This window comes from Leptinotarsa decemlineata, unplaced genomic scaffold, assembly GCF_025532065.1.
Source record: "Leptinotarsa decemlineata unplaced genomic scaffold, Ldec_3_MD MMD2_tig00026340_RagTag_RagTag, whole genome shotgun sequence".
Classification (NCBI taxonomy): Eukaryota; Metazoa; Arthropoda; class Insecta; order Coleoptera; family Chrysomelidae; genus Leptinotarsa; species Leptinotarsa decemlineata.
The window spans coordinates 9,942,512-9,960,932 of record NW_027412694.1 but is presented as its reverse complement, the minus strand read 5'-3'; the positions used below and the strand labels follow the sequence as shown (position 1 = coordinate 9,960,932).

General features: G+C 35.3%; 2 protein-coding genes across 2 annotated transcripts in view; both read right to left on the bottom strand.

Moving 5' to 3' along the window:
* The window catches only part of Nost (Nostrin), a 288,623-nt gene that overhangs the window by 159,673 nt on the left and 110,529 nt on the right, over window positions 1-18,421 (bottom strand). The window lies entirely within an intron of this gene.
* Window positions 9,624-12,744, bottom strand: LOC141485915 (uncharacterized). Its single transcript, XM_074183581.1, has 2 exons — window positions 10,606-12,744; window positions 9,624-10,565 (listed from the first exon to the last, which is right to left on the bottom strand). The coding sequence occupies exons 1-2, from the start codon at window positions 11,962-11,964 to the stop codon at window positions 10,560-10,562; spliced, it is 1,365 nt and encodes a 454-aa protein (XP_074039682.1). The 5' UTR covers window positions 11,965-12,744; the 3' UTR covers window positions 9,624-10,559.

The following is an 18,421-nucleotide window of genomic DNA, read 5'->3' as shown; positions in this document are numbered from 1 at the left end:
GTTCACCTTATGGTATACAGCATACGAATCGTATGCAAGTATTTTGGATATGTTGTAATTTCTGCTTGTTATATTGTGGCAAAAAATTGTAGTACATCAAACAAAAATACTCGATATGGGGGTAAATAAGAGTTTTAACTAAACTGAGTTTCATTTCTTCTGATAACTGATACTTGAATTTATATAGCGATTTGAGTTTGAGGAATGATACTTTGAAAATATTTATCACATGTTCATGGAAAGACAAAGAGCTATGTATGGTTACGCCAAGATTTTTAGCACTGTCTACCCAGACAATGTCTGCGTTATCCAAAGTGAGCCTAAAGTTACACTGAGTTTCTACTATTTGTCTTTGAGACCCTATACATAAGGCCAAAGTTTTATTTGGATTGATTTTCAGTAGATGATTCTCCGAGTATAGGAATTTTTTGTGCAAATCTGAGTATATATTGGCCAAACAACTTTCTGTATCGGTGTTATGAGAAGACAAATATAACTGCATATCATCTGCGTATAGATATATTTGACAATGTGATAAGAAAGTGGGGTAATCAAAATAAACACTGAAAACATCAAGGGTCCTAAAATATTTTCCTGCGGTACACCCGAGATTGTTTCTTTTAGGGATGACCATGAGTAATCATCCAGTTTGACCCTCTGTGATCGGCCTGTGAGATAGCTGGTCCTCCATTTAAGAGAAATGTCATCGAATCCTATGAACTTGAGCTTGCTGAAATCGAAATTAACTAAATCGAAAACTTTACTTTGATCAAGCAGTACTAAAATGGTGACATTTGATCGATCTCTGGAGGGTAGTATATTTCAAGAGGAGTATTCGATTTTCTTCAAGAAAAGCTCTTACTTGACGGAAAACATATTTCTAGAATATTTTAGAGAATGAGGGCAGAATGCTGATAGAGCGTTGATCACTGAACGTGATAGGTGCATTCTTTTTCGGAATTGGAATTATGTTTGCAACCTTCCAAACATCTGGAAAAATAACCTGTCTGAAGGACTCGTTGAAAATGTGTTTAACTTCGTCAATACAGTATGGTTTCACTTAAGAAACAATCTTGATATTTATATTGTCAATATCTAAAGCATTTAAAACAACGATAGAAATGAAATAAAAACAACAATAAAAATTAATTGGCGCTCCGGGCATTGATTCCAGTGGCGCATTCGCTTTTTCAGCTGCAGGAAAACCTGCAGCACCACATCATCTGAAGATCTTGATCTAACAATGTCCTCTCTGTTATTAAACAAAATGTAGGGTGTCTCCAGAGGCTCCAATAAATTCAATGCATCGCCAGAACACTTCGTGACACGACTATCGTCAAACTTAAACCAGTCCGTTTCTTCTTTGACCAAGGCGTAATAATGACCAAATTCACCGCAGAACCACAGTGAACAATGACTGCATGAATATTATAATAGTGGTCTGCTAGGTTGAAATGTTCATCTATTTCGAACCTTCCAAAGAGTTTTTTGCTTTCGTTAGAGGTTGAGTCTTGTTTGAAAATCATCAGTGTTAGTATGAGATTAACTGGTGCCTCAGATATACTTGTTTCCTTATATAAAATATAAAGCATTAGATTTTATTTCTCTGATAGCAGTCAAAATATCATCATTACATATATCGGTGAGGAAAAAGTTCATAGGGTTCATAGCGTTCAATTTATCATTATTGTAGAATGAAAAAGTGTTATTATTCACTATCGAATGTCTAGCCACGTTTAAAAAATAGTCATTGATTTTTTCAGGCAGGCTATTGCTTTGCGAAGATGATTTTGTAGTAACACCTCAATCTGCAAGATTTCTCCATGCCATTTTTGAATTGTTTTCATTTTTGTTCAAAACAAATTGTATATATGCTGTTTTTTCACGATTTACTGCGTCTCTGACGTAGTTGCGTAAAGTTACATAGTACTGTCTAACTGCTGCTGTCTTTTCTTCAAGATATTTGGCATGAGCTCCATCACGGGTTTTTCATCATCAATTTGATATTATAAGTTATATACGGGGATGCTTTATGTTTTTTGTTTACAGTGCAAATTGAAGCATGTTTGTCAAAAAACATAATGATGTATTAGTTGAGAAAATTTACTTTGGAATTGATATCTTGCATAGTCACAATATCACCCCATGGTAAGTTAGCAGCATCTTGAGAAAAAAGTTCATGATTGAAGTTCTTGAAATTTCTTTAAAAAATCAAGTGTTTTCACCTTCGAAATCAATATCGAACAGAGACCTAATCGAGGAAGAAACAGCCGATGTAGGTATTAATTTTCTTTTAGGAGAGAATATTTCGAAATTAAATCGCGAAACATACATTTCTCTTGAAGTACCTACACCATAAGTTATGATGATTGCCTGCCGGAAAACCACTACTTCCCCGGCTGATACCATAACTGGACATTATTTTTCATTAAGATGAGGACCATATTACTAGTAGTAGTTCAACCGCAGTCGCAGGAAAAAATATTTTGCATTTTTGCTGGCCTCTGTAAGATGGCCTTTACTGCCCAAACATCAGTTTTTTCAATGATTCTTCAATATCTGTAAACATAGGAAAGACTCGGCTGTAGTGGCAATCAAAAGCGAATTGGCTAACACAGATTATTGTGTTTTTTTTTGACTTTATTGTCTCATCACCGGCAAGACAGTAAACGATGATGTCGCGTGAAGTGGCGTTGAAAATTTTCGTCTTTGTTGTCCTCACCCGCCAGCTCCTTTGTGAGGTCATAAAGAACACCATTTATCTCCATGACACGATCTACTCGGAATCTCGAATCCAGTGCCATCAAATAGACGAATATTCACGACTCATTTCCCACAGGACGTTTGGTTAAACAGAGAAGACAGGACTAACAATAACAAGCAACCAATTTTTTAACTTAAAATTTTCTCTGGACCCAGGTTGAGCCCATCACACAAAGAGAGCAACAACAGAATTCTGCATGTTGAAAAACTCCAGGTTGCATTCGTCTCATTTGAACATCGGCTACGAATGCACATCTTCACCGGCAGCAGGAGGTTGCATATATTAATGAGGATCTAGAAGCGATTTTGAATTTGGATTGAAGTGGCCAGGTTCAATTCAATACCACAGAAACCCAGCCATGCTTTATAGGTTGTTTATTTTGACAGGATCCACCACAATATATATGTTTACTGAGCTTCAGTTTGACACTATCAACATGGAAACTCCAGGTTAGTTTATTATCAATATCAACACCCAAGAATTTAGTACAATTAACTTGATGTAAAGTTTCATTATTTAATCTTACCAAATAGCTTTTATCAATAGTTATATTTTTAGTAACAAAGTTGAGCATTTGAGATTTGGCAGAATTTAGCAGCAGACCATTTGTAGAACACCACTCTTCAATTTGATCAGTTACTTCATTAGCTTTGACAATTACTTCGGACATAGTTTCCGCAGATACCAAGATATTAGTGTCATCCGCAAAAATTATAATAATGGAAGCTTTCGAACAAAATTTCGGAAGATCGTTAATAAAAACCAAAAATAAAACCTCCCCTCTATGAAAGTGGAGTTAACTATATGAGTCAAAGGCTCAGAAATTACATTGGGAATGTTTTTTATAACAAGACCAGGAATTTCATCAATACCGGACGATTTTTTCTTACAAACTTTTTTGATAACTTGTTCAATTTCCATCTTAGTTGCTGGATATAAAAAATACTTTGATGTGAAGATGACATATAATCAATATTTTTAGTATCAGGTTTGGATATGCTACTGCTAACAGTTGAAAAATACTCACTAAAAAGGTTGCATATAGCAACCTGGACGTTTTTATAGGATCTATAGGATCTATCATTAAGCTCTACCTATCTTTAATTTCAATAAAAACAAAGTATGAGTTAGAAATCATAGAAATTTTTTATTCGTTTGAAAGATCTATTGATGCCATTATGTGTGGAATATAACATCGTTCAAATGATCGCCACGGCTTCTCTAGGTGCAACACATCCGAAACGTCTAATTTTCCATGACTCTGGCGCATAAATCAGGCTGAAACATGACCGACGGCATGGGTTATGTTAGCTTAGAGGATCTGATACAATTTGTATAAGATTGAATATAATTAAATATACTTGATGACTTTTTTGGTACGTATATTTTGACAAGTAATCAAACTCGAATGTTTTTAAATAACAACTACAACATAGTTATATACAGTGGGCTCATCCATCATACAGAAACAATCTTCATTCTGCAACATGATCGTTGTGGTTTGTGACTTATTCACATAAACATGCGACTTAAGAAAATCCCACAAGAAAATGTCTAACGGGATCAAATCGTATGATCTCGATGGCCATTTCACATCACCTACTTGTGAGGTCATGCCCTCAAATCGCTCGTGCAGAATAACCAATGTGACATGAGCGTGGTCCTTTGTAAATAGAATACAAGATTGAACAGAGTTCATACTCCTCTGGCACCGTACAAAAAAAAAGAAAAACAGAAAAACAAAGGGCCTGAATTGTAATTGTAATTGTGGTAGCGGGTAATTCGAATAAAGAGGGGAGATGATATCGATATAAACATAAGAATACTATTATTTTAGCTACAGCCAATGTGTCGTAGAAGATATTGGGTTATTATTGTTCGTTCAGAAGATATTCTTTCGTGCAGTTCCTGGAACTGGCAAGATTTCGATGAAACGGAAGGTGGTAAATTGTGATAGAATTCAGCTATTGTATATGTGATGTTCACATTATAAACATCAGTTCGATAAGTTATTTTGTAATAGTGGAAAGGAGGTATTCTATTGACTATAACTTCGTGAAATAATGTCGAAGAATAAAGAGTCCGCTTATCGTCCACTTTCAGCCTGGCTTTTACCTGGCTTAATGCCATACGAAAATCTCAAACAAGAGTTTTGAATTCTTTGAATTCGTTGTTGCTCATTTTTGTTCAGAAAATAATGATACACTACGTCACAATGGTTGAAATTAGATAGTATCAACGAATCACAAATGAGAAATTTGGTTTTTAGCCTCAAGACATGCCTATGAAGGTATACTATAATTCACTTTCCCAAATACTCTTTGAATCAATATTGAAGTATGTTTTTCAAATCTGTGTCCATCATCGATATAAACTCCCAGATGTTTATCCTGATACGACCGGTGTCATCAATTTTTATGATTAGATCGCTGAGTTCCGCCCTTGTTTGAAAAATCTGATAAAAAAATCTGTTTTTCCGTTAACCAGCTGTTGCACCCCTACGAACGACAACCCTCAAAAGTCGAAACTTGTGCGAGCTAAGGATTAACGAGCTCTTACCTTTTAACGTGTGATTCCTAACACAAATTGAATCCTTCCAAATCAAATCCTCATTAATATTATTTTCACTATGCTGTATAGATTCATAAGATATCGTCGTGTGCTAAATATTCTCGTATATCTTTCAACCAATCTCAACCCTAGTAAATATGTTTCACTTGGTATAAGAAAGTCTCAGTTTAATATTTCTTTACCTAATTTCTCGAGATTTGTAATATCTTTCTTCTGATGTTTAAATTCATAACAGATGTTACAAATGACTTATAAAATGATGAATTTGGAATTGTGCCATTCCAATTGAAAACGTGGTCAATGAACTGTTGATAGTTATAGGGTAATGAAATTGAATGAACTTGTGGTTCTTTTCACTTTTTTCAATTCTACGCTTGACATTATCTTCACTTTTGTAGCAGTGATATAATTAGAGTCATGCATCATTTGTCAATTTAGGATCGTACTTAGCAATTGATTAATCCAGATTTATTTCCATTTTGCTATCTATTGCAAGAAATGAGCAATTGTTTTATTAAAAAAATATTGATGACTAGTTGTTGCCCGCAGCCTCGCCAGCGTAGAATTTGGTTTATCACGTGAAGTTTCGTGACAGACCATTTAAAAGAAATACATAGTTACAATATTCTTTTATCAACCCAAAACTTCAGGTTGTCAACTTTAAAACTGACGAAATTGAATACAATTTTTGAACCCCTATTTTTTTCACTTGGGAGTGGACATTCTTGATTCCCTTTACGCTATACGAAAAACCCTCCTGATGGGTTCAGTAGCTTCGGTTGTAAGTTAATATAAGGGCGGGCTACAGCTAGTAATTTATTTTTATTCACTTTATTTCACTTTAAAAATACAGTAACTGAAAAAATATATGCCTACTGCACTAAGTAATAAATGGCTTCGAGAATCTAATTATGTTACCTACGAAGAAATTCGCAAAACTAACACAACCTTCAATGACATCTGCCCTCACGCGTCTGCCCGCGTTCGGGTCGCGTTTTCGGTGATGGCGCTTCATTGCTTAGACCGCCCATTTACCCTCGCGCATCGTCCCCCGTCGTCTTACAGCAGACGCGACGCGTAATGACTTACTGCGTTGCGTCAAATTAATCTTATCGTAATAAGTTTCAAACGATTCGTCCAAATTACTCAGTGTAAAAGACAAAGTTCATCTATATTATAACTCAAAACGACAATTGTATCCAATTTAATTGTATTTATGACTCAGTATTTTGCAAATAGTGGCTACCACTTAAAAGGTAGATATATGCTTTCACTGACTTTTATTCAGAACTATTTATGATAAACGTAAACCTCCTCAGTCCACAACTGAATCACTGATTTTGGACGATTCGAAACAGTGAAAACTGAGAACTACAACAAACCTATTATCTGCATGTAACTCCAACGGTATAGGCAGCGCACGCCAAGACAGCTCTCAGAGAGCAAACATTTTTCCGACTCACTTAATACTTATCGTTATATTATGACCAAAATTACACAAAATGTAACCTATATGTTATTCTGATGCACAAGCTGTATTTATGTAAAGTTTCATCCGAATCCGTTCAGTCGTTTAGGCGGGAAAGAGGCGTTACCATACATACATACATCCATCCTCACAAACTTTCACATTTATATTAGTTTAGATGATGATTGATGAAGTTGATCTTAAAAATCATCATTATCTATTTCAATACCGATTTCGTTAATATCTAGTTTGAATTTTTGGAAAAATATTCCCTGAAATGATCGAAACTATTACAAATTCAATCTTTTATGAAACCCAACATTTTTCGAAAATCAGCGCCACGTTTATTATTACAAAATTTGAAATGACTCCTATGTCAAGTTATAGTTATAATTACATTCGCAGAATTGTAATATGTGTTAGGAATGCCTCACTGGCTAACAACGATATTGAAACTCTTATAACACCACCAACTTTATAACATTTATTAGTCTATTCAACAACAATGTCAGTTTCAGACTGCCCCACTTAAACATATTTCAACACACAAAGGAATGTATCATCCTCTTATGTAAACTTATCAGGTGATATTCAGGGCTGTCCCATCCAGTACTCTCAACAAGATAATGTCCAGGGCTGTCCAGAGCTCTGATCCTAACGCACTCCCTAACATTCGGCCATCCTGCTACCCCATTTGGCCTCAAATGGGTTCAAACACCCATCAGAACAATCTGTAACAAACTTTCCAATGAAAACCTATATAAACAATATATTTTGTATATGTGTATGTGTCATAACTTAGTTCATTCCCTAAGTTATTATGTCCGTTGGTTTAATCCCCAACTTTTGTATATGTATGTGTGTACGTGTCATAACTTAGTTTAATCCCTAAGTTATGCATGTCTGTTGGTTTAATCCCCAACTTCTGCATGTGTCTGTTGGTTTAATCCCCAACTTCAACTCCCAGTCATGAATTTAGTTTAATCCCTAAATTATGACTGTTTTTTTTGTAACTCAGTTTAATCCCTGAGTTATCATTGCCGGTTGGTTTAATCCCCAACTTCAACTCCTAATCATGAATTTAGTTTCAATCCCTAAATTATGACTGGATTTTCACTCACTAATTGTCGTCTCTCACTGTGAACGGTTCGAGATGTTCCACACCGATGACTCCCTCATAACGGTTTGCGTTTTGGCACCTTTCTGACCCTAATTCTTCACATACTTTATATCTATCATTTCCTAAATTCTGTTTTATCTTGAATGGCCCTTTATATTTTTCGACTAATTTCTTACTGTTTCCATCATTTTTGAAATTAGTTACTTTTACGAGCACCAAATCTCCTATTTTGTAAACCGGAGCTGTTTTTCGTCTCATATTGAAAATTTTATTCTGCCTTTCACGATTTTCCTCCAATCTTTTTGCAACATCCTGCCTCAATTTGGTTACGTCAATCGCTGGGGGTTCGTGGACATGAGTGACGTAGCGGTCATTCCCCAAGTTCAATTGAAACCCAACTAAAACTTCACTTGGTGTCGTCTGTATTGTTTTATTGAAGGTACTGTTGATTGCTAACTGAATTTTAGATATGTTTTTGTCCCAATCTTCTTCCTCCAAATTAGCACTCATTGTTGCGGCAGCGTCTACAATTGTCCTATTGTATCGTTCCACCTGACCATTTGCGCGAGGCATAGCTATAGAGTTTTGATAATGGCGAATACCTTGTTCATCGCAAAAATTTTTAAATTTGTTGAATGAAAATGCTTTGCCTGCATCCGATATTATACGCAGTGGTACTCCAAAAATGGCTATTAATTTACGCAATTCGTTCAGAACCGGGGACGTCTTGGTATTGGGAAGAGCACTCAGAATTGTGAACTTTGTGAACGAGTCGACCATAACAAAAATGTATTTGTTGCCGTTTCTACTTTCAATAAATGGGCCATTATGATCAACATGGATTGTATGAAAAGGACAAGGACATTTATGAATGGAAAATAAAAATCCTGGCTTTTTCCCCGTGGGCATTTTATGGTACTGGCAGTGTAAGCAAGACTTAATATATTTTTTTACAAAATGTCGCATTCTAGGGAACCAATATCGTTCCTGCAACCTGTGAAGAGTTTTCTCTACAGAAAAATGTCCCAAATCATCGTGATTAGCCTTTACTATCTGCCATCGACAGTTTTTCGGAACAAGCCAACGCCGACCATACTCAGTAAGCTTGAAAACTTTTCCTGCCCTTAAATCATAATTATAAATAATATCTCTACTTACATCACCTGACTCCAAATTTTCTTTAATTTTCACAATTTCAGGATCTTTGGCTTGAACAGCCGCCAACCAATCACCTTCAGATATTTTCATAATAATATCTGTTTGTATACTTTCGCTAGTTACGCATGGATTGCGACTCAAAGCATCCACGTGAACCATTTGATTTCCCGATTTGTGAATAATTTGAAAATTATATTCCTGTAAAGAGAGGACCCATCTGCCAATGCGTGGGTTTATATTTTTTTTTTCAATTGTTCCACGAACAGCATTACAGCCAGATCTGATGATAAATTCAGTACCCAATAAATAATGACGAAACTTTTGTAGTACGGACACTATTGCCAACAACTCTAACTCGAATGAATGAAATCTTTTCTCGCTCTCGCTTGTTTGCCGACTATAAAATGACACTGGCTGCTCTCCCTTGTCGGTTATTTGCATCAGAATGCCACCGATTCCATCTCTACTTGCATCAGTATATACAACGGTTTGACATTTTGCATCAAAAATAATCAAAACGGTTTTATTAATCAAAATATTTTTGAAATCCTCAACAGTTTTTGAATGTGCCTCCGTCCACAGCCATTGACTATTTTTTTTTAACAATTTTGTTAGTATACTAGCTTTTTGTGCAAATTTATCAATGAACTTTTTAAAGTAACTCACCAAACCGAGGAACTGACGTAATTGATGAATATTTTGTGGAGTAGGAAAATTTTGTACAGCTTTTACCTTATTGTTACCAGGACGAATACCTGATTCATCAATTTCATAGCCTAAAAAGAGTATACTGGTTTGTAGAAATGAACATTTGTCCAAATTTAACGTTAAATGATTTTCCTTTAAAATTTGGAAGACATTTTGTAAAGTTTCAATATTTTCTGCCTTAGTTTTAGTTGCAATCAAGATATCATCGAGGTATATTATAATTTTATCAAATCTTAAATTTCCAAAAATTGAATGTATAGCTTTTTGAAAAAATACGGGTGCATTACAAAGGCCAAAGGGCATACGTAAAAACTCGTAATGCCCATCCGGCGTAACAAAAGCTGTTTTTTCTATTGAATCCGGGTGCATCTGAATTTGATAGTAGCCAGATTTGAAATCAAGACTTGTGAAAAATCGGCATCCCTTCAATCTATCTATCAAATCTTCTATACAAGGGAGAGGAGATTTTTCTTTAATAGTGATTTTGTTAAGCTCTCTATAGTCGACACACAAACGTTTTTCATTATTTTTCTTATCTACCAACAAAATAGGACTAGCAAACGGAGAACTGCTTTCGCGAATTATTCCTGCTTCTAATAATTTAGACACCAACTTTCTGACTATTGGTTTTTCACTTTGTGCCAACCTATACGGATTTCGTGCAACAACTTTCGGGTGACAAAGTTGAATTTTCATCAAGAACTTTTTAATACCCTTAAGTGATTTGAGAGAAGAAGCTACACAGTCACTATTTTCACGTAACAGGTCGTTTATCTCTTGATCAGAGTGAATCGAAATTTTTAAAATATTTTCAACTTTCTCTAGAGGTTCCTGTGCATAACTGAATGTTAAGTCATTGCCTACTCTTTGGTAATTGATTGCAATGTTTTCAGTAAAATTTCTACCAACTATACACTGACAATCAACTGACAAAGAATTGATAACATAAAATCGACAAAGCAATGTTATCTGATCGATTGTTACAGAAGCCTCGACAATCTCGTCTACCTTTGTAATGTTATCTAAAAAACCTGATAATAATGCAGGAACTGATAGTTTGCACACTTTTAGTCCAAGCTCCTGTGCCAATTCATGTTCCAAAATAGAACAGTCACTACCAAAATCAATAAAAGCCAAAAGGGAAGTGTCATTGATTTTAATTTTTCGATAGAATTTATCTTTATTGGAACTCTCGATCACATTAATTTTTTGTGGTTTTTCTATGAACTTCTCTGATTTTACCTCGGTCTGTCTTTTTTGTGAGTAACAATCGGCTTCGATATGACCTTTTCTATGACAAAAATTGCACTTCCTTATATTATAACTTCTACACTCGCTTCTTTTGTGTCCCCGTTTATTACAATGAAAGCATTTGATTTGAGTGCTTTGTATTTTTAAATTTTTATCATTCTTCCCAGTAGGTTTTGGCTGTTTTAATTTGATATTTGAAGTATTGTTATATATTTGTTTGTGACTTGGCCCTGACTCAGCATATGTTCTGTCCCTCAAATAACTTGCCAAAAGATTGAGATCTGTAATATTAGCTGCTCTCACAGCCGACGCAACCGTGTCATCCCCGATTGCGCCAACAATGAGTGACACTTTATCAGCCTCTGAAAAATTCGCTTTCAATGCTTCTATTTTAGCTAGGTGATCGAAATGAAAACTGTACAATGATTCCCCCTCAAATGGTTTGTGATTCGCAACTTCCATAAAAAATTTATGGGTGTTCCTAACAGACTGAAATGTGGTAGAAAGAATTTTTTTCCATTTAGCCCACGAATAATTCGCCCAACCGATTTCCGTTTGAATATAAGTTTGAAACCATTGTGATGCAGTATTTCCAAGTTTACTCAAAGCAATAGTTTTTGTTGTATTATCGTCCCATTTAAAACATGTTGCATGTTGATCCACAATACTTAACCAGTCTCTAACCGAATCAGACTTTGGGTCAAATTCACAAATTGTAGAAACATTTTTCGACTCACCTCTTTCACAAAAATCAAAATAGGTGCTTCTTACCCTGGACCTCCGACCTTTACGTTTACCCGATTTCTCTCTATGTGCTCGTCGTTTGGGTTCACTGCTGCTAGACGACTCTTCAGAACTTGATGAAGATGAAGATTCTGAGGAACTCGACCTCCTACGGCGTTTTGTTGATCGCCGTCCTGCCATCTTCAAACATTCAACGTGGAGCGTAAGAAAAAAAAACGACGTAGATCCCTCTTCTGAGATGTTAGGAATGCCTCACTGGCTAACAACGATATTGAAACTCTTATAACACCACCAACTTTATAACATTTATTAGTCTATTCAACAACAATGTCAGTTTCAGACTGCCCCACTTAAACATATTTCAACACACAAAGGAATGTATCATCCTCTTATGTAAACTTATCAGGTGATATTCAGGGCTGTCCCATCCAGTACTCTCAACAAGATAATGTCCAGGGCTGTCCAGAGCTCTGATCCTAACGCACTCCCTAACATATGTTACCTAGTACCGGAGACATTTCGAGTGGGAGTTTCAAGTGTGATACCCCGTATACCAGATGCCTATTGATAAAAAAGAACAATACCAAAGGTATTCTCTACGAATTAAACTACTTCCATATGGATAATCCCGTAGCTGAAATTTATTCCAAGGTCAGTTTCACAAGTGAAATCTGTTAAAACCTGTTAAAATATGTTTTCCGTTAACCAGCTGTCGCCCCCTATGAACGACAACTCCCAAAAGTTGAAACTTATGCGAGCTAAAGACTAACGAGATCTCACCTTTTAACGTGTGATTCCTAACACGGGTTGGACGATAGGAAGTGGAAATCTATCGTCCGGCCTTGCGGTTCGAATCACCGGTTCACACAGCAGACGTGTGATTCCTAACACGGGTTGGACGATGGGAGGTGAAAATTTATCGTCCGGCCTTGCGGTTCGAATCACCGGTTCACACAGCAGTCGAGCCCACCACCCACGTTAACCCACCAGGCTACCGTCCTATGGTTATTTTGTGTATTCCCCGTATACAGGGTGGGGCACCGAAAACGAAACAGATCGAATCTCTTCAAAACACATGTGTTCTGGAAAAAAATCAAAAACACGTCGATTTTTAATCCAAGGGGGATATCTTCCTATCATAACCTCAACTGTCATACCTCTTTCCCCACCCCTCGGTGACTATCACCAAACAATTTGAATAGGAAAAGTAGTAAGTGTGACACATCGTTAAAAGGTAATTTCATAAGAAATTCAGCCATGTCAATTTTAGCTACCTAACTTTCGATTTTTGTGCCTTCTTGCGGGAAAATAACTGTTCCGTATTCCAAATTATGATACTTCAATCGCAAAACAAAAAAAAGGTGGCGGCTTCACAATCTGTTTAAAATCTGTCTGTTTAAAATATGTTTCTCCGTTAACCAGCTGTCGCACCCCTACGAAAGACAACCCTCAGAAGTCGAAACTTGTGCGAGCTAAGGATTAATGAGGTCTTACCTTTTAACGTGTGATTCCTAACACGGGTTGGACGATAGCAAGTGAAGATCGATCGTTCAGGCTAGGGCTTGAACCACCGACCAACAAGGCAGTCAATTCGAGTGAGTGAACATAGCACCCACGCCGAACCGCTTGGCTACCGACCGAGCAATGGCGGACAAGATTTGCAATTATGGTCCGATTTGATTCAAAGTTGATTACTGGTGGTTTTTAGGGTCCGAAATTATGAATTGTTTTTCAGTGTAAAAAATCAAGATGGTGGCTCCAAAATGGTGGACGATATTTGTAATTATGGTCCGATTTAACTCGACACCGAAAACGAATCCTTCAAAACACATGTGTTGTGAACATAATGCAAAAACACGTCAATTTTAAATCCAAGGAGTACAAATCCTTTCTTTACCTCAACTGTCATACTTCTCTCCTCTCCCCTTCTTCACTCATATAATTTGATTAGGTACTAAGGGTGACACAGCATTGAGAAGGTAATTCCATAAGGAATTCAGACATGTGAGTGTTCGCTATTTAACTTTTCATTTTGCCGCTCTATTGCAGAAAAAACAACTGTTTCTCAATTCACATTTTATTCGAAAGGTAATGTGAACAATTCACGAAAAAGGAACAAAAATTGAAAAAATTACATAACTTGAAAATTGGAAAATTGTGCATAAATTCAACTAAGATCAATCCAAACAACATTGATTCATAGTAGATGCTCGAAGTGTTCTCCATTCACTGTTATACCTGAGTATAAGTTCGTCTCAAAACGTTGTCTGACGTTTTGGAGCATGTCTGGGGTTATTTGACGGCATTCGGTAATCACTTCAGAAATGCTCAAAAACGTCAGACGGCGTTTCGAGAATAACTTATACTCATTTATGGCAGTTCATGGCGAACACTTTGAGCATCTACTGTGAATTAAAGTAGTTTGGGATGATTGGATTATGTAATTTTTTCAATTGTTGTTCTTTTTCGTGAATTGTTCACATTACCTTTCAGATTAAATGTGAATTGAAAAACAAAACAGTTGTTTTTCCTGCGCCAAAATGAAAAGTTAAATAGCGAACACTCACATGTCTGAATTCCTTATGGAATTACCTTTTCGATGCTGTGTCACCCTTAGTACTTTCTCTAATCAAATTGTATGAGTGAACAAGGGGTGAGGAGAGAAGTATGACAGTTGAGGTAAAGATAGGATTTGTACTCCTTGGATTTAAAATTGACGTGTTTTTGCATTATACTCACAACACATGTGTTTTGAATAATTCGTTTTCGATGTCGAGTTAAATTGAACTATAATTACAAATTTCGTCCGCCATTTTGGAGCCACCATGTTGATTTTTTGCACTGAAAAAAAATTCATGATTTTCGACCCTGAAAACCACCACTTATCAATTTTGAATCAAATCGGACTATAATTGCAAATCTTGTCCGCCATTGTGAAGCCGCCATCTTGTTTTTTCCCCTAGAAAAACTCCATAATGCATCGTCACCGAATTTATGTCAAATTAGCTAGCGAATGAAGGATCATAATTTGGAATATGAAACAGTTTTTTTCCCGCAAGAAGGCACCAAAATCGAAAGTTAGGTAGCTGAATTCCTTATGAAATTACCTTTTTAACGATGTGTCACAATTTCTACTTTCCCTATTCATATTGTTTGGGTGATAGTCACCGAGGGGTGGGGGAAGAGGTATGACAGTTGAGGTTATGATAGGAAGATGTCCCCCTTGAAGTGAAAATTGAGGTGTTTTTGAATTTTTTTCAGAACACATGTGTTTTGAAGATATTCGATCGGTTTCGTTTTCGGTGCCCCACCCTGTATAATATCTCGTCCAGTATCATATCATTCTTAAAAATATAGGTAAAAGTTGTTAACTGACTGACCGTGACCTTGTTCAGTTTCTTCGGAGTTATTTAATCGTCGGAGGTTCTTCGTTCATCAAAGGAGGCTTGTATTGCGATGAATTATAGCTGACCCAGTGTCCCGATAAATCCAATAATCTTTTACTTTCTTTTCGCTCGTTTTTTGATTTTCGGTTGCGAAATCTGTGTTGGATATCGAGACTTGCCAATCAGTTGCGGTTTCATCTTTTGTTTTAGTTTCGGTCAACAAATTGGTTTCATTACGTATTTCACTTCAAAATGGGAATTTTGCCAATATTGATAGTGATAATTATACTTCAATTTTTCTGAACGGTTAGTATTTTGGCTTCTAACCACAAAACTACACTCTTGAGAGGATGAAGATATTTTTCCGATTTTCGTGAGAACTAAGCGATTGAACCTTTTTCCATAGATTCATTCCAATACGTTTTATAGTAATCAAGATTTAAGATATCTGCAGCTGACAAAATTTTTTGTAGATCTTCATTTTATCGTGAAGAATATTTTCTGGGGTGCCCGAGCAAATCCAACTAGCTTTTTCTTATTCGATTTTACAATTTAATAGAAAAGCTTTTTTCCTGATAAGTTTGTACCTTTATATGGTATGATCGATAAGGAAGTCTCGTCAATCAAACCTTTGGAAAAGTAAAGCAGATAATTCGAGAATACCGTGTAATTTTTTAAATTACCACTGAAATTCATCAAAATCACATTATTTATTATCATTTCATGCTTGGATTGAAATTATTATAAATTAATAAATGTATTGTTTTACAATGATGTAGATATAATTCGTTTGAAACTTCATAATTCATAATGTTTTCTAGTATTACTGCCTCTTTCATTTGTGAAATCTTATAATAAGTCAATCCTGATAAATTCTTCTTCTTTTCAGCCGAAATTTCAGAGTGATTCTGAAAATATTTATTTTGCAATAAAGTTTTTCGAAACCATGAAACCGGTGAAATTTTCTACATGAAATGTTTCGGTATTTATCGTTTGGAAGTGAAGCCACCCCCACAATTCTATTTCATTCCTGAGGTCACGATTGAAGTTTCCATTTTTTCAATTGGTATGGTGGTTACAGTATTTTCGTATCTTGGTTTGAAACATTTTTTATTTTACTGGGATTAATTCCATGATAACTTTGATTTGAATATCCCCATGAATGAAGATCTACCATTATTAGGTCTGGAGATTTGGAAGGTCAGGGACTGCCATATGAATTTAACAAATTTCACACAAGCTCAGAAACCATTCCGTTGAAAATAATGTTTACTTATACTGGAATATCGGTTTCTCAGAATATTTTCAACAATAAATATTGCTTCATGCATTTTATCTAAAGTATGGACAAACATTGCTTCACATATACGGTGAGCGGCTAAATTATGGAACGAATTCATTATTTCACAAGCAATGTACTTATTTTTGACGAAAAGACCGAAATAGATCGATTCTTATTTTTAATTTCCAATTTTTGAATATATATTCTGAAGATATTACGTCATTGGTTTTTAATTGAAATATATATTATTTTACAATGATGTAGATATTTTTTAGTTCAATATATTTGAAAAAAATTAATTCGTTTGAAACTTCATAATTCTAATAATGTTCAACATTTTTGTATGGCAACTGAGTACAGTAGTAGTTCTCACTCTTGACAATTAACTAATCAAATTTCTGTAAGGTATCAAATAACATCATTCCATTTTCACAAAGCTGGTCATAAATTAGTTTTTATGAAAATTTGAGATGTTTTTTGTTGACCTTTTTTGGCTATTTTCACCTTTCACAATCTGAAATATATGGAAATTATAATGGAGAACTGTATACAAGTGTAGAAAGGGCAAACTTTTCAGTTTACCCCGATAAGTTACTGCGTAAAATCAAAGCATTTTTCACAAAGGAAAATGTTCTATTTATCAGTAACTTGTCGTATTCCACAATTTTGCCTATCAAAGAATTTGCTGAGAAATAATATATACTTATCTTAACGTTTCGCAGGCCAAAATCTGACGGGTAGGTACTTGGCTACCCGTCTTGAAGAAAAATTTTAATTTTTCAATGGCAACAGAGTGATATCAGAGAGCACCTTGTATTACATTCAATGTTTCAGTAGTCAATCAACAACATTGACATAATTCACATTTCAAAACTCCTTTGACATGTGTCGAAGAAGTTGAGAAATGAATAATCAGCAAAGGAATAACTGCATATATCTTTGAATTTTTTGTCCACTTCTGAAGACGGAGGCAGATTACGACAAGTTACTAATAAATAGAGCACTTCCCTTCGTGAAAAATACTTTGATTTTACGCAGTATTTCATCGGGGCAAATTAAAAAATTTGCTTTTTCATAAACTACACTTCACGATTTGATCTCCACAATCTTTGTTTGAAAAATATATCACATGTTTCGTTATTCAGTAGCTTCTTCAACAGTGATTCAAATCACTGTTCAACGTCAACAGTGATTCAAATCACTGTTCAAGAAGCTAGGGTGTTAGCGAAACATGTCGTGATATATTTTTCAAATAAAGTTTGTGGAGACCAAATCGTGAGATGTAGTTTATGAAATTACTATGGATCTTCGTCAAGTAACGGCCGAATCAATCAGAAAAAAAGTTTGCCCTCTCTACACTTGCATAAAGTTCTTCATTATAATTTTCATATTATTCAGATTCTGGAAGGTGAAAATACCCAAAAAAGGTCGATAAACAGATTTTCCTCCACAAAAAATGACTCGTTCAATATTTTAGATGTGTAGTAATATTTTGGAACCGATGCCTTACAATAATAAATGAAGTTCAACTGTAATTCTAGAGAGGGGAGTGTACGTACCAACCATGCACCAACTGATATGTACGGCATTACGAAATGAATAACACTTGTTGATAAAAAATTTTTATTAAATTTATACAGGAATTTATGACTTTTTCATAGAGATGTTACTATTGCGAAATAGTAACTATTTCGTTACTATTGCGAAATAGTAACTATTTCGCAATAGTAACTATTTCGCAATAGTTACATCTCTATTTCTCTGTCCCCATTTTTTGTGTTTTTTGGATACGCAATAAGTATCTTTATTTATGAAACCCGTACAATATTCCCCTTCCCGGTATCGTGTTATTACTTTTCCGAAATTTTGATTTTCACGTCTACCACTTTCTACTGACGACATTAGACTGAAACTCATTTTTCAGTTCAGTACTATAAAATCATACATTTTTGAGAGGTACCGTATGATC